We start from the raw sequence: 27,373 nt of genomic DNA on the forward strand, positions 1-27,373 counted from the left end.
CTCTAAAAACTGTAAATATAAATATAACTTTATATAACTCACTGATATTGTTAGCAATTAGAATACCTATGCAATCGAACTGCACAATTTACCGCATTTGTTACAACGTAAAATTAACGTAAGGGTTTTGTGTAAAGAGGTTTGTTAATCTTGTTATGATTTTTGTGTGAAACTCTATAGTAATAAATATTTTGTATTTAAAAAATCTTACTGAAATGGGAGCTAGGATTACGGTGAATAGGAGAGGTTATGTGTATGATTTCAAGTGTTTCTTTACACATTCACTCTCAGTGGCACTCGGAACTTATCTTCGAAAATCTCCCATTTCTCATTTTGCCCTCCACCTTAGACTCTTCGCATCAACGCTCTCGATGACTCTTCCAACCTTCCTGCCAGGGGCCCCTCTGCCTTCCCGACCCCTCTTAGAGAGTCTCCCCTGAGAAACCCTCATTTGCGGAGGGCCAGGGACATTTCCCGGGCCCCATCATCGCTCCAACTCCCCTCACCTCCCCAGAGGACCAAAAAGTCGCACTGGGAGACGAAAATTTTCGGTCCCCTTTTCCCTTGCTTCCTGAGGAGCTACGTCAAAAAATTTAATATGCAATCAGCGCCTAATAAGGTATTAATTTATGCGGCATGGGAAGAAAAGGCGGTGAGGAGGGGGATGTCTGAACGTTAAAGGCGATTATTCCTTCTCCTCTTCGACTTCGTCCGTCAAAAACATAATTTTGTTAAGTATAAATTTTAGTATATTCCTCAACGTAAAATTAACGAGAAAGGATTCAAATGGAAAATTTTCTTCGCTCATGACCGAAGTACTGGCAAGTTTTATATCTCGACTAAAAGGTGCTACTTAGAAAGCATGAGCTAAAAATTAACTCAAATATTTTGTAAAAATTGTCTTCAGGAATGAACGTTTTAAAAACATTTATTCTCTTATCCGTTCTTTTCCCTTTTAATTACCATTACCAAAGCCTACGAATGCTGCTGCCCAGATTGAAATTGAGTAGCACTGTTTCTTCACCATCTTAATTTCTATTTGATCCAATGCTCATTTTTCAACCCGAGATACCTTCTCCCTATAACGCAATTGCATAACACAAGCAATAAAACGCCTTTGACAAATGCCTTTGACACTGGTAAATCCAAAAATATTCGGTAATTCCGGAATCGATTACAGATGACTCTATTTTTTCAATTAATCCACCTAAGTGGTAGTGACCATGTTAAATGTTTTATGTACATATAACCTTTTTACTACCGTTTATCCTATACGTACTGGAATCCAGCACCCATTTGGATCCTTTTTAAATTAAAATTTATTAGAAATCGTTAAATATTACTATACAAATCAGTTTTAACGATACGCAAATAAGCAAAACATGCAATACCTATCCTTTGATTAAAATTATTTATTCTTGGATGAAAATTAAAGATTGCAGAGACGAAACTTTAGTGACAGTTAAGAGTTGAAAAGGCGAATGAGAAAATTGGCTCCCGTTATTATTCATGCTCTCGTTTCTTGCTGGGCCGAACGTTTTCAATATTAATTCCCATCATCAAATAGAATTCTAATTAGAATTGGTCTTTATGCTTACATTATTAGTTTTTATTTGGTCACACTAGTTATTTTTACTGACTCTTACCAATGCATGATAGAAACAGCCGTACTAATTTTCCCCATTTATTTAGCTCAATCGGTTTCAACGTTTATGCACACGTCATATGCAAGAGCCGTCTCTTGATGGACAAACAGGCCGAGAGGTCCTGAAAATGACGTGCTTATAAATTTTGGTACCGTTTGAGATACATTAATAAGTGTGAAGAATTACTAAGGATCTTTCCACCTTGTCAACACAAATTTCCACACAGTAAACTCGTCGACAATCGATCGGTCTTTAACCGCAGTTTCAACATAGATATTTCAGAGACCTTCATAAATAAACGACAAATGAGTAAAAGTTACTAAAGACTACAGAATAGGTCGTCTAAAACTCATCGTAACCCTTATACTTCGCCATTTTATGCTCTATATTCACATTCTTGACAGATAGACTTCTGTAAATGGCGTGTTTGGAAAACGCTGAAACCATTTTAAACAAATAAATAAGCAGGGAAAATTATAACGGGTCTTTCTATCTTGTTACTATGATTTCTAACATAGAAAACTCTTCAATAATCTATCGGACTCTTACCGCAGTTTAAAAAAATCTTACAGAGACTCTCATAAATAAACGACGAAAGAGTAAAATTTATTGTAGACTTCAAAATACATCGTATAAAACGCACCGTAATACTTATTTTTCGCCATATTATGCTCCAATATCTCCCGCTCTATATTCACATTCTTGACGGATAGACTACTGTAAAGGCCTTTTTTTTACTTTTAAACCGTTATACACTAACAAATAAGTGTGGAAAATTACTACGGCTGTTTCTGCACCGTTACCACGAGTTTCCTCAAATTACACTCGTCGTTAATAGATTGAACTCAGTTTCAACAGGGATCTTACGGACACCTTCATAAATAAACGAGTTAGCGTTATTGCAGACTGCAAAATATATCGTCTAAAACGCAACGCGTTTAGCCTTATTTTTCGCCATTTTATCCTCCAATATCTTTCGCTCTATATTCACATTCGGAAATATCTTGCCCGTGAGAGAGGCGGATGGTTCGCGGCTGTGGGACATTTACCGCTTCGAAGGCGCCAGCCAGCTCGGCGTCCTAGGCGTTGGTCCCTTCCCTCGGCTGATAGCATTTCCTCGTCCCGGTTCCGTGGCGCGGGAAAAACATTCTCGTCCTTTATCGGATAAGAGGGAGAACGGTGGTTCCATGGCAAAGGGGCTTCGGCGTCTCCTGCGGAGACGACAGTGCCCGAGCGTCATCCTTTTCGTTCGGCGGTACACAAGGCGGTAGAAAAGGACAATGTAGAGGATTGGAAGGGAGAGAACATGTAAATTTCACCTAACGTGAACTAAGTTTACAATTTTTAATCAAATTACTTGCTGTTAATTGCATATATGTGTCCGTTAGAAACATGTTTTATATAGCTAATAGGTAAAATAATCAGTCGTCCTTAACCGTAAACGGCTAACCATAAATTCTGGGTCAAACAGAACTCCAAAATCATAACGGGCACCTGATTATTTTTTCTGGCTTTAACAAAGGCATCGTACTTTCGATACTACCCTATGGAATGCAAGAGAAACATTGAAGCGCTTTAATAATTTTATTTGTTTGGAGTCATAGATTACTCAATTTTTTAAATCGCCTCACTCAGTTTCTTCTTTCTTTAATTAGCCATAAATGTGCATGGTATGACGAAGAACTTACCGGAATATTAAATAAACTCACCCTTAGCAAGATACACGGCGACGTAACACCTTCCACCATGTGCCTACAGAGGCTGTTTGCGGGGTGTTATGTTATGACAGATTGTTATACTGCAGTAGTGACGGCGTCTAACATTTGAAACATAACTTTCACTGGTTTACAATCCTGAGAATGATTTGACACAACACTCTACCCCATTCTCCTGTCAGCTAACTTTTTACATCTAGGAATTCGAAGCGTTTTAAAATATCTCCTACGCCCTCTGTTCCCTAATAAATTATAATACCAAATGCTGCGAATACAAGCACTGCCTCACAGTCCGTAGTGAAATTGAATGGAGATATTTCTTCACCCTCTTAGTTTCTTATTAATCTTTTCCCATACCTGGATCATTATCATTTCTCTAAACCTTAACTCCTCTAACCTTAAGTGGACTAATGACTTTCTCTCGATGGGCCACCTTTTTCCTGAAATATTACACATTTATAACTCTTGTCAGCATCATGACCATTTCAAGATACATAAAAGAGGCCTTTCTCAACATTCGTCATTATATTAATTGCCACAAGTTTTCTTCTACGAAAATTCCTGAGTTAATCTCCATAATCGTGATACAGAAAAATGATTATAGTGGCCTATTTTATATTACACAAAAATTTTAATTCGAAAGCATAAGTTAAATGAGTAATAAGGCTCCAAAAACTCCAATAAAGCAGTGTTGAAGATGGTGATTTTATGTGGAAAGGGGAAAGGCTGTGGTGACTAGTAAAATGCACCATCTAACTTACAAGGTGTTATACTTAAATTAATAGGGTGATTTATCATCATGAACTTTGGCCGATTCTTTGATTTATCCTAGTCTTATGGGCACCACTTTGGACTTCAATTGCGTGTTTGCTGAATCTATGAGAGAAAATCTTTAATGGAGCATGGAAGGTTGTTTCAGCATGAGTCCAGGGACGTTTCTTTGGTGTGATGGTCGCTGCAAATGGAATTCAGCAGTTAACAGAGAGGGTAACAAGGGGTCACAAGGACATAGCGATAACACTCCATTGTATACGACCCTTGAAACCTCTTAAATGGCCTGATGATGATGATTTGACAATTGGCCGCGTGCATTCTCATTGTTTCCTCTTTCTTTAATTAGCTATACATTTGGATAGTTTGAAGTGGGACTTAATGGAAGATTAAATTAAGTCACACTAAAATATCTTTGTGTCTAATATCATTCTATAGACTTGGAGGTGCAGTGACACTAGCTAAAACGGTAAAACATATTTTTTGTGGAAAATGACGCATAAAATATGCATTACTCCCTTATTCCTTATTACACCATTAATCTATTACCATTCCTGTTCTAAAATATGCAAGTGTTCATCTCGTCTACCATACTTCCAACATTACCTGGCCGTCTACATCGGGAAAGTAGAGAGATTAATGAGTAGGCTTACTCAAAAACAAAAACAGTCGAAATTCATAGAGACTACTCGAAAAATATTTTATCCTTGATGCTGTCCAGCCTGGCTGGAAATGATTTGCCTTTTTTAATGACAAAAGAATCTATCGAGTCCGTCTGGGAGAAAAAAAGAGATAAAATATGGATTTCTTCCTATATTTTCGATTTACTTAGAAATCGAGGAGCTTCTAAGTATTTTCTTTTCTTTCTATCTTAGAGCATAACTATTCCTATGATCGAAACGATGAAACCAATATTGTTTTTGATCTCGTTCAGTACTTCTACAGAACTCGTTCAAATGACTACAAACCTCTCCCTGCTCGCCCCATTTGGCCTTTCTTCTTCAAAAAGAGCCATTTTAATAGGTGTTTTCAATGTAAAAATAGTTTCTACGCAGAAATATATAAAACCAGAAATATATGGAACCAGAGTAGTTTTATTAAGAAAAACATTATGAAATGGAAGTGATAAAATTAGATTAACTAAGCATATATTCGCGCCTACTTGCAATATTTTGTATTCTATATGCAAGACCTAATTGTATTCGAGAAAGGACATGTGAGTATTTTGAGAAAATAAATTTAAAGTGTCAAGTCACTTATAGCATTTTCCCAAATTCCAACTAGATTAATTAGCAAACTTCCTTAAAAATCACTCTTTTCCAGAATTTCAGGCTTAAATGTCATTAAAAAAAGCCGATTTTGTTCTGAAAACCTCATTCGCAAATCCATGTTAATAAATAGCCTAAGGAATACAATTAAATGTTCAAAAATTCAACTCAACGGTAATGTACACTGAATGAGGAAAATGGAAAGGTCAGATATGTAGCTATCTTTAGAATTCAATTGATATTAAAATGCTCTTTCCACAAATTAATTACAAATCGAGGCCATCAAAAATAAAAAACAAGAGAAAAAGGATTGAAAGTTAAGTGTGGAGGTGAAACAAAGAATGGAATGAAAGATTAAGAGAATGATAAACAAATAGAAGTGACTTTTTAAGTGCTCGAAATCGGTATGTATAAAGCTGCACCGAATTAAATTATCTCTTTTTTGTTTTCGATAAAAAACCAGTATATTCCTTTATACTCATTCCTTGTGCAACACGACTCATTAAGGCTATCAAAATCAAATATTGAAGATGGATTTTAGATTAATGATTACAATTTTAAATAACTAAATGAATGGGTTAAAAGAAGCTACAATTGCTATAAGGATGTGTAAGCGCTAACAACGCGTTACTCAAAAATAGCAACTCTTCAGGAGAGCAAAAAAACGATTTATTTTTTTAATTGTATATAATGTTAATTGATATTAAGGACCAAATATACATAAAAATGAAAAAGAAGAGTACATTTGCAAACAAGTAGTTGTTTTTTGCTTGAATTTTATTTTATCAAATCAGACCGGCCAAATTTGAGATACGTGTTGACTGGAACTTAGCCATCGATATGTTATACATGCTACATTTTCGTTCTAATTTCATCTTATTGAATACTATTTACCGATAAATTTTCATGAAATATTGTTAACATTAAAATATACGATGCAAAAACGTGTGCGCTGAAGAAAGACGAGCAAATATTGGAGACTTTTAAGTTGTGATAATGGAGGTAATGAACAAGGTAAAATGGACTGAGAGGGAAACGAACGGTGAAGCGCTTGTTCAGATGGGCCAGGAAAGGAAAATTATTGGAGTGGAGTGCATACATGTTTAAAAACTAAGAATCGACACATAAGTTGGTATGCTTTTCTTTTTGCCACCCCTTTGACCTGGACCTTACTGGGTCAACGGTTGAATTTTCGTATATAAAAGTGTTTTCTTTTTCTTTTTTCTCGTGTCCAAAACCTAAAAATAGAAGTCTTTGTCATCGAAATGCAGACTTTTTTCTATCTCAAATTTTTTTAAATCGAAACCTCAAAAAGGCAAATTTAAAATTTTGGGTTGGACCTTAATTGTCAGGTCAAAAGGTCAAAATTGTAAAATTTTGCTTACAATAAAAAAATACGACCCTTTACGATAAGTATGCCAATTTTCATGAATGTAGCTCGCGGGAAAGTAACAAAAATTAGCGGTCAAAAGTGACACACGATCAATGGGACAGTCTGTATAAATATAGTGGAGACTCGGTGGACACAGAGTGTCTGAATGGAGCAATTACTAAGTGGAAAGAGTATGCTGAAACTAGAGTCAGAATTAAGGATAAATGTTACCATGTTGGAAATGGGTAGAACGATAAGAGGTTTAATGGTTAGAATATCAGGAAATTGGCAAAACAGTGAATTGAACATGGTCTTTCATGGTATGGTATTTGGAGGAGGCGACCGACAGCTGAGGTCATTTGCGCCATGAGAGAAGGGTACGGAAGGAAGGGTGGAAAGAAACCCAGCGTCGGCATAAGCCTACTCTTAACAAAAGACACCAAGGGGACCACGGCTTAACGTCCCTTCCGACGGACGGAATGTTGCGCTTGAAATGTCCTTCACACAGCATTAAAGCAGGGATCGGGCAGTCTCTGAAAATTCTCTGCCACCGCCGGGATTGGATTCTGAGCCCGCCGGATGTGAAGCCAACACTATAGCCACCACACCAACCCGATCCCCTGGTCTTCCATTGCAGGCGGAGTGATCTGGATAGGTGATAAACCAAATGTACCCCATGAACCTACTCTAATCATTAAAATACTTTCAACAACAGCAGTGTCAATTATTTGACTTTAGTACACCATATATTTCAATCGGAAAATCGTTTTCAATTTCAATTTTAAACTTGTGCGAAGGGCTTGTACTTCCTGTTGCGGACAGTTGTACTAGAAAAAAAATGTAGAGTGCAGAGTTTCCTCCGTCTCCAGGAGAAAGCCCGATGAATCTCAACGCACGAAAAACTAGGGAATGGACTTAAAGGGATACGTAGCCTTTTAATGCTGACGAACATGGGGGAGCTCAGTTGCGGCCCTCTGCAATGAGATCCACCCTATACACATTCCCAACCTTATCTCCCACCTCTTCTCCAACAACCAGTATATCTTCTTAACCCTCCACCAACTTAAAACCTCAAAGTTGGGGTAAGACTGGTGTAAGGGCTGAAGTAAAGGGACACACACCACACAAAACACAAATAAATTGGTTAAAACCCACTACTAATTAATATTAGTGACATATTTTTTCATTTAAAAGTTTGATTTCAGAGGAATGTATTCACAAATCAAATTAAATATTTGCTCCCAGTTTAAATTTGGTGTACATATGTTATTTTCTAAACGGGAACTTATATTCCCGCTTTAAGACACTGGTTTAACGTAAATGAATAACACGACTTCTAATCAGATCGATTGACACTTCATTTAAAGAACAACACATAATAAGGTATTGTTGCCGAGAGAACATAAATGAAACATTAAAGTTTGGCCGCCATCCAACAAGGATAAGACATCAGCGATAAAGAAGTAAACATGGAAAACAAGGGAAAATTACAAATAGCAACAATACATAAGAGGGCACCGACTATCAGCAAACGATCGCATTTTATGCGACGTCATAAAGGGCCAGCGTCTATCCGATGATCTCTACGGCGCGAATTCATTCATAACGGTTACAAATTTATGTGCTTAACTTGCATAAAGAATCAAGCTCCAAACCAAGTGCAAAACCAAGATTAAATATTGAGTATGAATCTTATTATGAATCTGGTCATATCACATTGTCTAATGATCATATTTTGGGAGATTGACGATCGTAGCGAATGGACGCGCGTGCCTCCTTAGATAGAGTTTACATTCCCAGGTCAGCATCATTGTGGAGTCTGCGCCGAGAACCGCCCTGAAGTGAACACTTATCTCTTACTCCTCCTACTCCCACCACCAAGGACAATTTCCTTTAATCTTCGCGGAATGAAAATACCCGAAGTCGGAGTATTCCCACGAGGCAAGACGTGTATAAGTAAAGAAATTGGCGCTGACGCGTACTATCCACAGCACAATCAGCTTGGTTACATTAAAAAACAAATGTTACCCCCACAGTTTTTGAGTATTAGCGAGTGTTTAATTTTACAGAAACTATTTCATTAATGCAATTTAAGAGGATGCATAACTCCATTTAAGAACCATGATATAATAATAATGAAACAATTGTAATTAAAACTCCCTTAGACTATTTGGAACAGATGCTTGTCAACATTAGCTTGTACCTCAAATTTCAAAGTCAAATATCTATTGTCTCGAATATTAAAATTTTCATAACGTGCAGGCAAGCGTTGATAATATTCATGGGTTTGCCTGTCTCATCATTTTATAAATAAAGTATACAGTTTACGATGAAATTAGGTGAAAATCTCTTATATTTAACATAATGGAAGCCCTTTTTAAAACTTGGCTCAAGGCAAGCCTTGCAAATGCCTAAATATGGTACAATGTGCCGAAAGCGTTCTCCCTAGAAATAAAGAAGAGTGGAAATAGACAAGTGCTTTCATTATGTTAAATATATAACTATAAATTTTAAAACTAGAAATTTGTCGCATAAAAGGATAAAATAAGACCGGCCGAGAGGAAGTGACGCAACTTTATAATATTTTCGCGCGGTACTCGCTCCAAAAAACAGCGAATGAAAATGCGAGCCTTTTCAGTTTTAGCTTGCGTACTCGGTACAGATTCCTTCCCTCCGAGATCCACCCAGAACTGAACCCTTATCCCCAGCTTCCACTCCCTCCACCAGATACGATCTCCTCGGCTCTCCGCCGTATTAAAACCCCCGAGTCGGAGGAGGCAAGACGCGTATAAGGACTAAAGTAAAGAAGAGGACGCTGACACTCACACAACACCAGACGAAAACTTGCTCCGGAAAAGCGGGAAGAGGGGTTCTGTCGCGCGCTTAGCATGTTAAGACTCGTCCCGGCTTCGCCCAGATTATGACCCACCCCCACCCTGTACGACAAAGTGCTTTCAAGTGGTGTCGAACCGGCGGCGTCTTAAAGAAGCCGCCGTCTACAACTCCATCGCACGGCTCAGACGGTGGGACCTCCCTCGTTTTGCCCTCTTCATCTCCAGCCTTCTTATCTCCCAACCTTAGCTTCTCTTCCCCCTCAGACTCTCTTTATTCACTCCGATCACCGAAGGAATTCTCGCATACATAAGTGTTTGGTCTCGGTCGCATTTACTTAGGAAACGCAGACTGGTTGCACATACTGTTCTCGCAAAAAGTCGTGATACTTGATTCTGAAGGTTGAAAATCAATTGATTGTTGGAAATGTAGGTGAATCAACCCTTTGAAATGTTGTGGCAGGCTTGAGGCTTGGGCCATCAGACCAAACGTCGACTTGAGCTCAACGTGACAAGGCGCTGCGATTATAAAGGGTAATGTGTCATGAGACATTGAAAATTTTCAAAGAATAAATTCTTTGATTGTACATGTCTATCTTCGGTAACAAATCTTAGCTGAAGAAATCTTTAATACGACCAGTTATGAACTATGTATGGTTTTTGACACTCGGAAATCGTAATTTTACTAGTAGCTAAATAATTCAACGAATTCTGTTTGATAGACTCACTAGAAATTTAATAAAACTGTTAGCACCGCATATGTGCAATAAATATATGATTATTTATACGAAAAACCCGTCAGCTTAGGATAATGACAAAGTATTGGATCGGTATTTTTAATCCATGTTTATAGTCTATTTTATCATTTCTTTCACAATCACAATTCCCAATTATTTTTAATCGATTATAGAACATACTGCCTGTTCAATGATTATTTTAGCATATTAGTAGAAGCCGCATGCATGGCTCAGACGGTGGGATCTCCCTCGTTTCGCCTCTTCATCTCCAGGGCTCTTATCTCCCGTCTCAACCTCCTCTTCCTCCACAGACTCTCTCTCTTTATTCTTTCCGACCACCGAAGAAATTCTCGATGAAGTGATTGGTCTCGGCAACGTATTTTTAGGAAACTGCGGGCTGCAGGTATTGTCCTCGCAAAAAATGATGATACTCAATTTTGAAGCTTTTAATCTTAGTAACTAGTAGAGCGGTAGCTGGAAATGTGGGTAAATTTATATCTACGTTTTTTTTAAATCTTTTGTAACTCATTTTGAGTGGTAAAAACATATATTACAACTTATAAGGATGTGCGTACGCGGTACGGTTTTGGTTACTTTGGTTTGAGTTACTTGATATTTAATAAAGCTGTTGGCATCGTAGGCTATGAAGATATGGTTATTCCAACGATAGACCACCTGTTTACGATAATGGAAAGATATTTTGGATTGGTTACCTCTTGGTAACCTCGCCAAAACTCTTGGTACTTGATTTTGAAGCTTTTACTCTCGATAAATAAACTATTGGTAGCTGGAAATGTTGGTAAATAAACTCATTTTGGTCCAATGTTAAGGCTGGCTTGACAGGCCTAGTGCTGGTACTAGGCATCACGTCCAACGTCGAGTTAAGCTCGATATCATAAGGCGCTGCGATCGTACAAGAGCAAAAGGAGCAACTAGTATTCCGGGCCGTCCTCTGCGTCGATCGATGTGGAAGAATACCCGAAGCCTAGCTGCGCCTACTCCACAACTCCGCTGAAGCCTCCATCAACACAGGAGAAAATGTTTTCGAGAGATATCACACATTGAAAATTTCCAAATAATAAACTATTTTATTGAACAAGCAAAATAATATTACCAGTGAATATTTACTTTTTTTTAAATAATAAGAACATTTAAAATGTCAAAAATCATTTCTGTCAATTATTTCTTTAATCTCAAGGTGTGGAGCTCTACGTTTTTCCAAAATCTCCGGTAACTCATCTTAGCCGTAAATGTCTGCAGCTGTTAATCGATTTATAATGAACTAGGTAAGGTTTTTGACTCTCGGAAAACGGAAGTTCCACTATTTATTGAAGTACTTCTAATTCCATTTTATGGACTAACTAGAAAAACAATAAAACTATCAGCACCGCCTACGCGCAATAAATGTTTCCCTACGACAAACCACTAGTCTAGGATAATGACAAAGTATTGTATCGATATTTTAAATACACGTTTTTGGCTTATTTTACGATTTTAACACAGTCAAATTTCCCAATAATTCTTAATAAATTATATAGAAGATACTGCCTATGAACGGATTATTTCAGTATATTTGTAAAAGCCGCCGTCTACAACTCCCTAGTATGGCTCAGACGGTGCGATCTCCTTCGTTTCGCCCTATTCATTTCCAACCTTATCTCCCGATTCGACCTTCTCTTCCTCCACAGACTCTCTCCCTTGATTAGCCAAAGGAATTCTCGAATGCAAAAGTGCTTGGCCTAGTACGTTTTCATAGGGAATATTTATTCATATTCAATGACAAATAAAAATAAATGCAAGTAATTTATAGGTATTTTTCCACATCGTTTATTTCTGCCCCATCAGTTTAATCAATGTGATGTCATGCTCAAAGTATTCTACTTCAATTGATATAAGTCCTCTTTCATTAGCAATAATTTATGAAAACTGTTTCGGTTGAAACTAATTCTGAAGAACGCTAAGAATTACGTTCAGTAGTAAAAACAAAAATAATTAAGTAAATATAATTCCGTGACTGTGCTTAGAAAACTTACGCGAACGACTCTATGGGGTATCTTAGGTACCCCATTCATAAAACATACGTTGTATTTTAGTATTCTCAAAATTCAACACCGTGGCTATTATTTTAAGAACATACTATCTTGTTTTGTAAAGTTTATAAATACATTGTAGGCTATATTTAGGTTTTTACATTGATTTTTTGCAAAATGGCAGGAATCTTTCATATTTTGCAAATGTAACTGTAATTTGACTAACATGCTATGAAAAAACAAATACAAAAGGTACCATCATGTAGAGTATTGGCGTTTTTGAAGTTGTAGTACAGTAAAATTTATTGCATTCAACTTTTATCTCTGCACTCATATAACAAACAAGTTTTCTCTCTTCTCGCCAATAAGTGTGCGGGGTAGCTCAGTTACCCCACCAATGAAAATTGAAGTTTTCAAAAACAATTTGGGTGTAAAAGAAGTCATTCGTCGCCTATGTAACGACAAAAGGATTGAGCTCAAGTACAAAAAATATCAAAGGGACAAAATTTTTAAAAATCAGAAAAATATACAAAATGAATATAAATTGAATTAACTGAGTTACCCCGCACCGCCAAAGAAGCGTTAAGCTAATTTTCAGTACATAAGCCTTGCTATCCTGGAAACATAAAAATGCAGCGGCAAATATAATCTTCAAATATCATTTTCCTACGCCTTACTATAAGTAGACTAAGATATTGACGCAAAAATTATAACTTCGATATCAATCGTCGATATTCAAATTCATACCACAAAATTGCATACAACTGATGAAAAATTCTCCCGATAAAACTGCCAGTTTTAAATTCATAAAATACAGTTACAGCATGGCCGAGGGGTTTTTGATTTTCCTAGGGGTGTGCCGTTGCGTTTCAAATTCGCCTATGAATAATATCTTCTCGGATCGCGCAGAGTAACGCGCGGTGGATTGGTAGCATGGATCCCGGAGGCGATTGTCATCTCAAGCACGGTGAGAGTTTTCGCAGAGAGGGGTAATAAGGGCGCCTTAATGATTACGTGGCCGGTATATATATTGGGGAGGAAGCCGGCATGGGATCCTTCTCCCCTGCCTCGCGACTCCTCCGACACGTGTGCTGAATTCTAAATCATGATAATTGCTTCGAGCTGCTGTATACAAGGCATGTTATTACGGGGTATAAAAGGAATGCACCCGTGCGAACGTACATCCACGAGACTACCGCACATATAGATCTTTCTCTCCTTAACTTCGACTCCCTCCGAAGGCCATCACCGAAAACATGATTAGATTAGGTGTCTACCACAGAGCCAATCCCATTCATCATCAAGTGTTTTGCTTTTGGTGAAATAATGATGATATACAGATGGAGTGCTTGTCGACACCAATTTCTGCACGGTACATACATAAAACACGTTGTGTGAAATCCTGATTCATTGAATTTGTTTCTCAGTGGGAATTGATGCAAGTATGTAGTTGGGGTGTGGTTACCTGTGATAATTACAGGGACTTCTATGATGTGCTTTACTACTTCAAAGCAGTGATATTTATCTCTTCAGTCTAAGCTAAAGTATCCCTGTGACATGCCACTAAAAATGCACAAATTAGCCCATTTTTTGTGGGAGTGTTAGGTTTGATGTAGTCTTATGCCATTGAAATCGTTGAATCGATGACTCCAGTGGAAAACCATAAGAAAATTCAATTGATAAATGCTTCAAAAAATATATTTATCATGATAAGCTACTCTAAATTAATCGAAACATAATAATAAGTTAATAAACTATGCTATTATTGTTTAAATTAACAAACAGCTTAATAAGTTACTTCCACTTAAGTTTTAGTACACGCTTGACTATATTTTTTATTTATCTACACATATATGCACATCATATATCATTGTCATACATATATTAATACACCACATTTATGCGCCGAGACAATTGGAAATTAATACGACGAAATTCATTGAGCTAATTCCAACATATATCAACTTGGTCCTCATTAACACATCCGGTGCAAGGAAATGATAAGATCCAATAATATCGGCAATTAAAGGCATCTGTAGAAAATATTTTCCCTTTTTCAAAGTTCTGGGGGGTTGATTTTTAATCAGGCATCGCCATTATTCCCATCACCAAATGAAGTGAATATTTTTGATAGTATAATTCCCTACAAAAAACTTGTACGCATGAATTTTAAAATAAATATGCTTTCATATTCATTAAATCAGTCTTGTCGATGAATATGCATCGTCGTTAAACATTCAAAATTAAAATTGATTGACTGTTTAAAATAGTATGACTAACATCGAAAATAAAGACAGAGGGAATAATTTTGTGAATGAGTCACGTTTTAATTCAAATTGTGTGCTCCTCTAGTGTGACATTCCGTTGCACAATCACTGATTGGTTGCGTATTATGGAATCCACATATTCCTATGTGTACTATAAATATCTTTGGGCTCGTTAAAAATACAATTAATGGGCAATGTGCAGGTATTCATTGTAATATCATTCCCCTTGGGGAATTTGCATAATTTTCAAAACTTGTTTTGAGGTCAATACGGTGAATCTAGGTAACACAAATGCTATGGCCCGAATAAAATTCCTGGTACCACTGCCTGCCCTAAGTTAATTTAAAAATAAAAGAGCGGACATATTTTTTACCATAACTGGCTAAAAATATGTTCATCTGGAGACTTTAAATGAATGCAAATGCATCTTTAATAGTCATCCGCATGAAAAAGCAAATGAAGTCAATTTCGGAGCCGTTATATCCTTATTACCTATGCTACAGGACAACATCAACGCAAATGACTCAAACAGAACATTAATTAAAAAGTTGATTTTATTTCCTTGGCCCAGTTTGTAATCATAATTTAGTCCTCTGGCAGGCAGTCTTCATTTTTCCTCAATAACAATTGGTCGAAATATAATTAAGTTACCTTGCCACATCTCATGTTTTCCATTATAGCGGATATATATCATAGCCATGTTTCATATTATAATACCACAATTTACTCGCCAATATTGCCATATAATCAACTACAATTTTGAAATCATACACATAGTTAATGAAAATTGTGCAGTTTACTTTACCTGCGGGTTAAAATTTAGGATACCAATCGCAACTTAGGTTACATGAAGGCATTGCGTAATCTTAGGTACTGTTCCAGGATGAACTAAATCTTCAGATGATACCCAGCAAAGTGTCAACTAAAACCCTGAACTTCTCTCTACCTGTGGTAATAAACTAATCGAAAATGGATAAATAATCTCCAAGTATGCTGGTGATATATTCCGAGTACAGAAAAATTCCTTTAAGCATGTTCGTCTTTTAAAGATGAAAATTCGCTTCTTTCGTTTGCACTCAATTATAAAATATACCAGGAAAATTCATTACCTTACACGATGATTGCCTTTTCCAGCATAAACCGTAGTTCCATTTATTTCCAAAACAATATTCCGCCGTAAATAACTCCTTAACTAAGGCAACACCAAATGATGGACTGACTCGAAACAATGGCCTCTTTTGGTGCAAAGAAACAACAAGATCATTATTCACCTAAACCAAAGAAAAAGTGTATTGTTAAACCGGAATACATTCCTGCTCTCCTCCATACACAGGTTATAATAGGTAAAACTCCTTTGCTTTGTTATTCACAAAAGAATTTCCCTCAGGAAGGAGAATTTTGATACCGTTGCCATCTAAATCTTGCGATGCTTCAACCTCCATTTCTTTACGTTTGGTCCCGGGACCATATTTCTCGTGGGAAACGAGATTTATATGTCCCTTCGTAAGCTTAAAACAAAGGAAACCGGGCCTGTAACACGAACGACCACGGGACGTTCGTTCTCATACACTCTCAATCCAAACACCCTTTATTGCATGCAGTCTCTTAATCTTGCCGCCTTGACTACACCAATCCCCACCACCTAACCCGAGCTCACGCACTGAATCAAGCAATCTTTCATGCTTTTTTTTGTTTTCATTTCATTGCAGGAGTGTCATTCGGGATGTTCCTAAGCAAAAGGAGAAACAAAAGAAGGCAACTGTGAGACCTGAATGGCCCCCGAACCGTGGCTGAACTCATGCATATTACCCGAAGATTACATCGTTCTCGATTCACGAGAAAAAAAATAAAAGACGGAAGGCGGAATTGCAGCCACCGAGTTCTTCGACGAAGTTGCCAAACACTTATTCGGGAATCCCAGGATGAAAAGAAATAAAATTGCTTCTCCCCATAGGTCTCAGAAGAGGCATAAATCTCATCAAAGCACTGCTACTCGCAAATAATCGTACATATAATTAAAGAGCTACGATTTTGGGAAGCTACCGTTCAAAAAGAGTGGCTGCATCAACTTTTTTCGAATCTTGTTCATGATTAAAAGGCAAAACAACGTATGTATATGCGTTATTTAAAAAAATCCTCTAACATATTTTTAATTTTACTTGAGTATTCTAATGATATATGTAATTTGAGTGGTTCGTTGGAAGGAAGTTGTAGTACTAATACTTCTGCGTACAGCTCACAACTATTTTTTAATCCTTTTAAAAATGTGAAATTTTCATTTACCCAATTAAACAGGATATCAAAATCAACTCAAACAAACGGAAATCTGATGATATCTCCTTAACGGCAGAATGTAATTATTTCGTTGAGAATAATACTCGGATTCCCTTGAAACCGAAATGTTATATCATTGGGAATATTGCGTTTACTCTCATAGTTAAACCTTTTCATGAAAATAAAAAATCAATTTGAAAGTGTAATCTACAATCAATACAATCAAATCTAGTGTAGTCTACAAAGGCAGCTGAAGTCCAACTACCAATGAAAGATCCATTTTTCAGCATCTTAAAAGGTATTATATGGGTCGAGGAAAGTGTTATTCAATATTTGTAAACAATACGTATGGTTTTTACGAACTTAAAGAAGCTATAGTAAATACATAAGTAGCCAGCAATTATAGTTTTTGTTTTAGTATCCTTCCCCAACTATGATTTGATTCACCTCTCAATTGTGTGCGAGATGTAAATAACTTTTGTGTTTCGATGCTTGCTGCTTGCGAATTTTTTGCTGTTTGCGGCGTCGTTTTATGTACAAAGTGAATAGCTCTAGCATTTTATACCTACTTCAAATGAACACATTTTAGGAATTAATGGCTCTGTATTTTAGTTAACTTTGTTCATCCGCTTTATTTGAATGAATTACATTTTTCCTCTTTTTAACGAAGGATTTCCAAAAAAATACGTTAAGACAGCAATGAGAGAAAGAAATTTTAATTATTTACAATGAATAAGGCGAAGAATTTTCTAAAGAGATAAATTATAGAATCTAAAATACCATGTTCAAGAAAAGTTTTTCATTTAAAAGGCATAAAAACGGTGTTTCCGGTAGGATGTATATAAAAATTGTCAATCAAAATCTTTAAATTTTGCGCGTGTTGAAAGTATCGAATCCGTTTCTGGAGGAAATAAAGATAAGGAAATTAACTGACAGTATGATTTAAGTTCAAGGAATCTTGGATTGTAAACTTTTAGTTATACCACTACTTTTTTACATAAAGCGACCCGCGTTTCGATAAGAAATCACCTTCATCATCAGGCGTAAAATATTGTGTATAAATAATATTATTTTATATCTCAAAAATACTCTACAAACTTTTCAAAAATTTGAGAGTAGGTAGTTTAGAATTTCCACGAGATAATGCAATATGATAAGTATAGCACCGTTCATTCACGACCAACTAATAATATCCACTCCGACACCCGTATAATTATGAACTCGGTCGAAAAGGGAGTGGAAACATTTCGCAGAAACTAGAAAGTGATGGGTCAGATCCCCCTGGTGACTGAAATCATCAACGTGGACGCAAAAAGATCACTACGACTATTACATCAGCTCAACAACGCCACAGCGCGTAGCGGTCCGGGTTAAAAATGGCGATCGCTTGACTTGAAATGCACGCCCCTGATTCCGCGTCGCGCGCAACGCACTCCGGCCCTGACCCCAGGGGCACTAAAACGTACCCAAACCGATTTCGGAGCGTTACTTTTTTATTTACAAGCGGGCCAAGTCTGATCCACCCAGTGGAGAGAGGAAACATTACCACTGCAGTCCGCAGGGAACGAAGGGTGACTTCTATTCGCAGGGCCGGGCACACGCCGCGGCGGACTCCTGCAAACAAAACACTGCGATTCGCGTAGCGAGGATGGAATCTCTCACCTATCGGGCTGATTACCGCTGGTAACACGGTCCAGTTAACACGCCGTAGCATAGTCGGTATGGTGGGCGGACGGAAAATGTAGTCGTTCGGGAGTAGGGGAAGGCATTTTCGCGATAGCGAGGCCAGTCCTCGGGGGGTATGGGGGTCACCCATTTCACTATGATAGCGGTGAGAGGGTGGGGCTGGGAGGGGACATATGATTGGCCGAGAGGATTGACCCGTGTATCCCGCCCCCAACGCAGAGCTTGACACGATGTACGGGTCCGGGTTTTATCAATTAGACCAATTACGAGACCCCATGCATTCACGCCCTGAATTGTTTGCCGAGGAATTAAATCTGTAAAACCAGTTCGTTACACTGTAACATCCGAAGAGAAAGTATTGTGGAGGTATTAGAAAAGGTGAACTTTCGTCCAGAGGCGCCGACTTATAAAAAATATTGGGGGGGCCCATATCGGAGGTCTTGCTCCAGGAAGAGGTTAAATTCAGTGTGTCGCAGCACCGAAACACTATCATGATTCATACCACTTGTTTTAAGCTAACCTGCGCACTACCTTATGATTTGTTTTAACACATTGTTGAATTTATTTTAAAAGGCAACTATCGTCAATCATGGGAAATAAAAAAATACCAATATATTTTTGTGATTTCACAAAGTATGATATAACTAAATTATTTTCCTGAATTATTGAGGGGCTCCGCCCCCCCAAACGAATCTTTGAGGGGGCTCGGGCCCCCTCCGGCCCCATGGAGTCGGCGCCACTGCTTGCGTCTTAATTCACAAAGTAAGGAAGTAATAGATATTTTCTTGAAAATTGGTCGGAATTGTACTTCATCAACTATGGAAAATATTGTACTTCAAAACAAGTCCAAGTTATTTGTTATTATGAGTACTCAGTATTTTTATTCACATTCAATTTTCAAATCGAATATGAAAATACCATTTTAAGTAGGCTCTGCCAATATTGTCCAAGTGTGTGAAAACTTTATTTCGTCATTGGAATTTAAATTTCGGCAAGTAAAACAGGTAGACATATCCACGCATAATTATAATAATAAAATTTCGGCACGTCACTGAAATTAATTGGGAGTAAATATCTAAGGAATGACGTAATTTTAATCAAAAATAGATAGTGGAATAAAAATGACTCCTTGGCCAGGTTGAAAGCAAAACAATATTATCGGTTCTAAACAAAATGTGGTAAATTTATTTAATTTGAATTATATAGTAATGATGCAGTATTATCAAAATGATTATGGACATTTAAATAATTCAAATTTCAGAGTGCAGTGAGATAGAAAATTCATCTCAATTTCGATTACCTCTTTCATATTTTTAATAGTCAAATGAATATACACAAGATTCTGGTAAAAATTATGTGAGAAAACATTGGAAGGGCAAGCTGCAATATGAAAAGCCCACCACTGCAACTGTCATTTGTTTCCCTCGAGGCACAAAGGCTTCCGGTGTAAAATAGCTATGTCACAATTATTCTGCCAGTAGTGTATGTATTGACATATAAATATTTCACGGCCCAGAATCGGAAAATATCCATCCTTGCACCTCATTTCATTGTTGATCGTTAATTCCCCATTGTAAAGGCCGTAAATGTGCTGTTCATGGGGTAATGAAAATAAATAAAATAAAAAATAAAAATTTTTCACTGAGTGTTCTTAGCTTAACCATCTTTATTTTAAAGGTACTATCTATAGTTAATTTAGAATATTTTCAAATGTTCTCCTATTCTCTTCGTTTTCATATAATTTCCTCCAGCCAATCACAGTTTTATAATTTATTGGGCTATCACCCATTTAATCAGTAAAAAATAACATTAACCTAAGTGCTCGAGAAAATGCGTAATGAGAAACCTTCCTACCTTTGGCATTCTCCCACACAATTTCTGAACTGATTAGAACAATGAGTCAAACAGACTTCTGTACCAGGTAATAGGTAAGTAAAGGATAGAGAAAAGGGTGTTTGTATATAGGGTTACCAACAAAAAATATAACCATGGGGCCCCTATGTAATCAATAATTAAGTCCTCTAGTTGACGAAAAGTTGAAGATTTTATCTGAGAATCGCTTTTTTTTTTAGATCCAGCATTCATAATAGCATATGCTAGTTTTACTAAACACATGGAGACTCATGCCGATAAAAGAAAAATGAAAAAATGGTTTCTTTTTTGACTAAAATTATATACCATACGAGAAAAGTTCTGGCAAAAGAAGCGAAAGTGAGAAAACAATTACCACCGCAATTTCCATCTATTTTTGGTATTTCAATTAGGTCCTAGAAAAGGGAAGGCAATCGACATTTCCTTCAGTCCTTCGTGAACTTAACCGCATCATGATTCCACAATACCCTCCAACCTTCCATTGTCTAATGGATTCATGGTTAAATATGAATTTGATATTCATATCTCAACTAATCTGCATAGATTTATTTCCCATTTCTTCATGTTATTTCATACTTCAATGATAACATGATGTGCACCAAAAGTATTACTGGATCTGCAAAAACGTATAGACTGCTTAAGAAAAGAATTCATCCTTCCTTCAAGCATTCATTAAGACGACACTTTCATTCTAAATCGTCAATTCATGTAATTATAAAACTTACTATAACGATTTAAAATAACTATAGCACAATAGTTACTTCCTTTTATGGCACTCAAAATCCACATGAACAAAAAATTGGAATATCATCTTTCATATAAATGGAATTCGTTATTCCTGTCACCACCAATTCTGTAATGGGCACTCTATACATATGGTAGTATAATATACACTAATTGGCTAGGTATATTACATACCCTCAATATCCCTTTCTTGAAACGCCCATTTACTAAATATGACACAAACGGAGGGCGAGTCTAAATCCCAGCTAATCCGAAATGGAGCAAATCAGAAGCGACCGATCGGAACGCAAGGCTTCCCGGACCAGAAAATAGATTGCCAGGGATTTTCGCGCGCGGCGATAGTTTCAACCGGCCGACCGCAGAGAGTTTGCACGCTGACCTCAAGGTAATGGGGGGTCTGAACGAAACGCCAATGATGGAAACGTGTCTATGGACACACTGTATGGAGAGGGAGGAATGGGTTTGATTTGATGCCGCGGGAGGTCAACGGGGAACTTAAAATGGGACGAGAGTCAGTGAAGCTATTCGCGAAGGGAGTAATCCTCATAAACACCAACCTCTGGGTGGTCGGGTACTTCAGTAATCCGCATTATCGTTCATTATCGCCTAATTGCCTCGGATTTGCGCGGTTTTGCTCGTTTTGCCGCATTGGTATTATCCTCACCTGCACCGCTCGATGTTAATAAAAGGCACCGACTGCAATGGCGTCAATATAGATGCGAGCAATACTCACACACTAGGTACACAAGCCTGGGCTTTTCGATTGGTATCTTTTTTTTCAAAAGGATCCACTGAGTGTTACACTAAACAGATCCAGAGAGTGTTACACTTCACTAATGGCCTTCTTTTTTATTACCATTACAGTACAAAGGGATAGAATTATTGGTGATATGATGTGGAAGGTACAGGTATGGAGAACTGCTTTTATGAATGAAAAAATTGATGAAAGGAACAGAAAGAACTAGTAACAATATTGCTACACTGTATTATCCAGGATCGGGAAAATCTGAGCACGAAAAAGTATCCGATTTTTAGAGACAGGTTCTTTCAACATGCGCAGAACATCTTCAGCACTTGCCACACACTGATAATGTAAGATCCACTGAGTCCATTAATAATGAATTTTTATATATGATTAAGCATTCGATGCAAACATATGCAGAAGTAAGTCATTTGAGCATTGGTTTTCACCTTGAAAATCTATAATATAATCAACATAAAAATTAAATATTCAAATGTATTTTATAACAAGAAAAATTATGCGTTGAAAATACTTCAACCGAAGATTATATTTATTTAACATAGTCCAAGTTTTACAATAACTTCGAGATTCATAAACGCATGTATGTAGGAAATGGTAAAGAAAATGAAAACGTATACCTCTCAAAACAATAGCAATTTAAAAAAGTAATAAAGTGTTAATATCCATTTTTAAGAGATTAAAAATGTTGCCTAGATTGAAATGTAAACGGTACGCAGTGAATTAATATCTTTTAAAGATGAGTACATTTTATGACCCTGGATGTTTACATAAATTATATTTATTTTTAGCGTAAATAAATATTTTTTAAAAGATATGTCTCCTTTTTTACGAATTTCCATTTCAAAATGCTTTTCTGAGGTCCACTGAACGCCAAGTGAATGGAAACCACGAAATGACGCTCCCTGCTAAATAGAATAGCACCAGGTATAGATACTGAGCTATTATCAAATGTAATTGGATAATTAAATATTAACTAAACAGGAACATTAAAGTAAATCGGAAAAATACATTGAAATACATATTTTCATTTTCTTGTTTATGGGTGCTATGGAAAATAAGAATATAAAATGTTTAAGGGTCACTAATATATTTAAAAAAGCACCTCCTGGGTTTAATAACATAGTTACATCTTCTAGAATTTCCATCATTTTTCTTCATTTATTTTATGCACTGGAAAGGTTTCATCCAGTTAAGCCGGAAGTTATCACTTATATTTATGACTGTAATACAGTTGTAAGAAAAGTATTGTGGCAACTTTAAAACATTCTATTAGTCACTCAAAACTTTCTCACTTGTGCGAGAATTATCTCGTACTTCCCCGCAACTAGGTCTGGAGAGAGAGAGAGAAAGCTTTGATCATAGACTCGGCCACACTAGTTAGCGCTAAGCCCATGCGTTTACCTCCGTCACTCCACCGCAAATGCTGCAGCGGCACGAAAAACCCTAAGTCCGAAATGCGTACTCAGCCTAATACACGAGATATAGCCTGAAAGGTTGGCATCAGTTGGTTGGCTAATTAGTGATTACGTGCGATGACTGAACTTTTCTCCATGTAATGTGGCTCACTTGGAAAGCATAATTTTAACCTAAGAAGAAAAAGCACCCAGGTGATTAACTAGATTTGCTGCTGCTTTTTGACGAAATTTTGCAAAAATTATAGAGGTAAATAAATTAAACGATTCTTTTTTGATTCACTATTTTCATTACAACTACAACTCCACCCTATCTCCTTAGTGTGTCTACACTTAAATACTTGGATATTAAGGGCAAAGAATGGCCCATTTAAAAAGTGAAAGGTTGAGAGATGGTGCAAAGAAATAATGAAAAGATGTGGTGCAAAATTGAGTGAATTGGAAAAGTAAAATACAAATCCCATTCATAGCAGTGAAGGGTTAAACTACTCAGTATCTTCTTACCCTTACCAAACCTCATTAACTAACCAGCAGCGTAAAAATTCCCCCTGAGAGTCATTTTAAAATTTCCGTATAGTAATCGTCTGATAACAAAAAGTTGGTCATTGAAATTATAATTTCTAAGTAACGTAACTAATTAAACATTTCCAAATTCCTTCAAATAACATTCCAACCACACCAATTATGATTAAATTTTTCCTCATACACATATATGACTTAAAGGGCCTGGAAACAAAGCTGATACAGGCCACAACGTTTAAATAGATGATTTCATCAGTATCAATGGCAACGATTGCGTAACAGACTTTCGATGTGTTTTGATGTGTGTATGACCCTAAAATTCCAGTTGATAATTTTTTAACTATGTCCACCATCCCGTAATTACATCTTCATTATTAAAAGTTCTACAAATTGTCTTCCCACCAACATACCTCGACTCGACTGTCAGAGCAAAAAAAATTCAATACATAAAGAATTGCTAGCAACGTGTGAGGGCTCAGGGGAGCCCTTCGAGGATACATCGCACCGGGGTCGTGAACTAAGCCAGTGGCTTATACGCCCGATCACCCGGGGAGGGGGAGGAGAGGAAGGGGAAAGGAAAGAGGCGCCGCCGCGATAGGAGCCCGTCGACGCCTAGCATTATTTACTAGCATTAATTACTAGCATTCCACTCAGTAAAATCCTAATAAACAATACATTGAATTAGACGACCATACCAAAGACAACCTACGAATTCACATTATCCACGACGCTGAATATTTTGAACCTAAGAAACAATGCATTATCTTAAAACTAAACAACTCCGTGAATCAGTTAATAATAAAGAAACGATATGAATAAATGTGCTTATGTCCTTGAGTAGAGCCAAAAATGTCCACAAAAATATAGTCTCACTTTAAAAGTACCCGCTTTGCCTAAAAACTTTGTAATTTTAATTATCACTGTACTTATTTAATTATCACTGCTTCCATGGACACATTGAAAGATATCAGTTAAATATTCATTGTATTCGTGGATTATAGTTGTTTCAAATACGTTTCCCTAGTATACCAGCTTAAAAAAGACCCCAACATTATTAAGTTCCCACCAACAGAAAGCGCTGGATCCTTGTTATGCAGGCCCTAATTATAAGTCATGACATAACACAACGCTTCAATGACCTCAGAAAATCCGTACCTATATTAGGATCTTGCTAAAACTGCTATTTGAAGTAAGATCTGCGAGACTGATTTTCCGCGCTTTCATGCGGAATGATGAAGGACATATACTCTAATGCACGAGCAAATAGCTATGTCATGCCGTATATAAAATGTTGTTACTTACCCAGCCCATTTTTCTCAAAAAGGACTTGACATAACAAGAAACTTGTCCAATCAATGAATCATTAGAGAATTATCCTGCAAAAGTGAAACCGCTAAAGATTTGAAAACTAAAGATTTTAATGAATCGAAGCGTCGAATTTCGTTCGAATTTAGTCTCAATTGCGAAGTTAGTCAATTATAAGAGTAACATGACTTGAGAAATGAGGCAATTACAGAAAGTGGACAAAAATAAAGAGTTCAAAAAGCGAAGAAGGCTTTCTACAAAAAGAAGAATCTTCTTACAGCTGAAAATGCAAACGTAGAAGTGAGGAAACCGTTCATCAGCTGCTGCACATGGAGTATGTTTCTCTATGGAAGCGAGGCTTGGACGTTGACAGCAGCATAGAAGTCAAGAGTGGTAACATTTGAAATGTGGTGCTACCGAAAAATGATGAAGATAAAATAGATTGCTCGTGTAAGTAACGAGGAAGTGCTAAGAAGAGTGGGAGAAAAGAGAAGTCTTCTAAAAACCTTAATCAGAAGACGGGACAACCTAGTTGGCCACATTTTGGGGCACGATGGCCAGATGAAGACAATCGTTGAAGGGCAAGTGGAAGGGAAGAAGATAAAGGGACAGCCTCGAATGAGTTACATAGGACAGATTATAAAGGATGTAAAAGAGAATAAATATGTCGCTATGAAAAGGTTAGCGGATAGGAGAGAGGAACGGAGAGCTGCGTCAAACCAATCTTAGGATTGTTGACTAATGATGACGACAAAACCCTTTTCCCAAAAGCAGTTTAAAATGCAGCATAGAGTAAAAATCAGCGTTTCATCTCTCGGATAAGTGAGCGTGGGTAGTTAAATGTTAATTAAAAGAGTTAGGTTAATTAAAAATGAATGTTAAAAGGCATCAAAGGTGAGTACGACGACGACGATTCTCAAATTTGGCCTAGAATATATGTATCCTGGTAAAGGGTCAGCTGCTGGTGAGTTTCTAGACCACTTTCAGCGTGGTTGATTGTGTGCTAAAACATACAAATGGGGCAAATGGCACAAGTATGAATGCACCAGTGTTATCTTTCTAAGGATTTGCAGGCAAGATTAATATCTAAACCTAATAAACACCCACGTTTTATTCTTCGAGCGATATAAATCTTATTTTTCACTTTTAAGTGCATTGTAAACTGTTTCTGGGAAGGGCTTCTTTCTTTTTATACTTTATTTTATAGCTTTAAGTGTGAATCATTACATCGGAATTGACCAGAGAAATGTAAGAAATTTGTGCCTAAAACAAAAATCTATAGCGATATGTTGAGAAAATTTTAAAAAATCAGTATGGAGATGTAGTGAACCAATTAGAACACAAAGTAAAACAGTTCGAAATGTATGATAATTCAATACTGTATAATCACCAGAAGTAAACAAGGTCGATAAAATTGCAAATCTATCCGACAGTGGGAAGAGGCTTGAAAATAAATTACAAGATTACATCGACGAGACAGACGAAAAAAGTAAAGAAAAAGCGTGTAACAATGGGCACTTGACTGCAATCGAACGTGCCCCTCCTCCTCCTTTCCCTGCGTCACGTGGTGCGTGACGTCATAACACTCACCCAGTGCATGGTCCAAATGTTGTTCCAGACGGCCGGGCCCAATGAGCGCGCGGGATTCAGCCCTGGACCCGTGTAAGGCCCCTGCGAGAAACAAAAGAACGCCAGGTTAGCACAAAACCGCTCTCGTGCATAAATAAGGGACGGGAAACGGACTCTGATGGGGGCGCGAACTCCAAAGCGGAGGTGTTACGCGAAGAGAGAAGAGGGGTTGGGAATAAATAACAGGTCGAGGGGCATGAGAGGAGTGGCTGAATGCAAAGGGAACACGTAGAACACAGTGATAGCATTCATTAGGATGCTCACGATTCTGATAAAGTTTTTGACTCTGAATTGTCAAGTTCTATTATTATTTTTAAGACTTTACTCAAACATCCTTTTAATTTTAACCTTATTAATAATTATATTCCATCACAAAATCTACTCAAAGTACAGAGTAAAGTGGAGTTTGTGATGGCATGTGTTTTAATTCTGTTCTTCAATTAAAGAATTTTCCACAATTTTAGTGCTAAAATCATATAGTTTTTACCAAAATATCAAAACAAATTTAAAACTAATCATTTATGATAGT

The 27,373-nt window shown here is 37.0% G+C and overlaps 1 protein-coding gene across 3 annotated transcripts in view; it reads right to left on the reverse strand.

The window, feature by feature from the left end:
• Positions 1-27,373, reverse strand: part of LOC124163554 (aquaporin AQPAe.a-like) — a 471,658-nt gene that overhangs the window by 66,559 nt on the left and 377,726 nt on the right. For all 3 annotated transcript variants that reach the window (XM_046540538.1, XM_046540540.1, XM_046540539.1), the window contains exon 5: positions 26,806-26,886. In XM_046540538.1, coding sequence (XP_046396494.1) covers positions 26,806-26,886 — 81 coding nt within the window. The remainder of the gene's footprint in view (positions 1-26,805; positions 26,887-27,373) is intronic.

The sequence above is a fragment of the Ischnura elegans genome, chromosome 8 (assembly GCF_921293095.1).
Source record: "Ischnura elegans chromosome 8, ioIscEleg1.1, whole genome shotgun sequence".
NCBI classification, from domain to species: domain Eukaryota; kingdom Metazoa; phylum Arthropoda; class Insecta; order Odonata; family Coenagrionidae; genus Ischnura; species Ischnura elegans.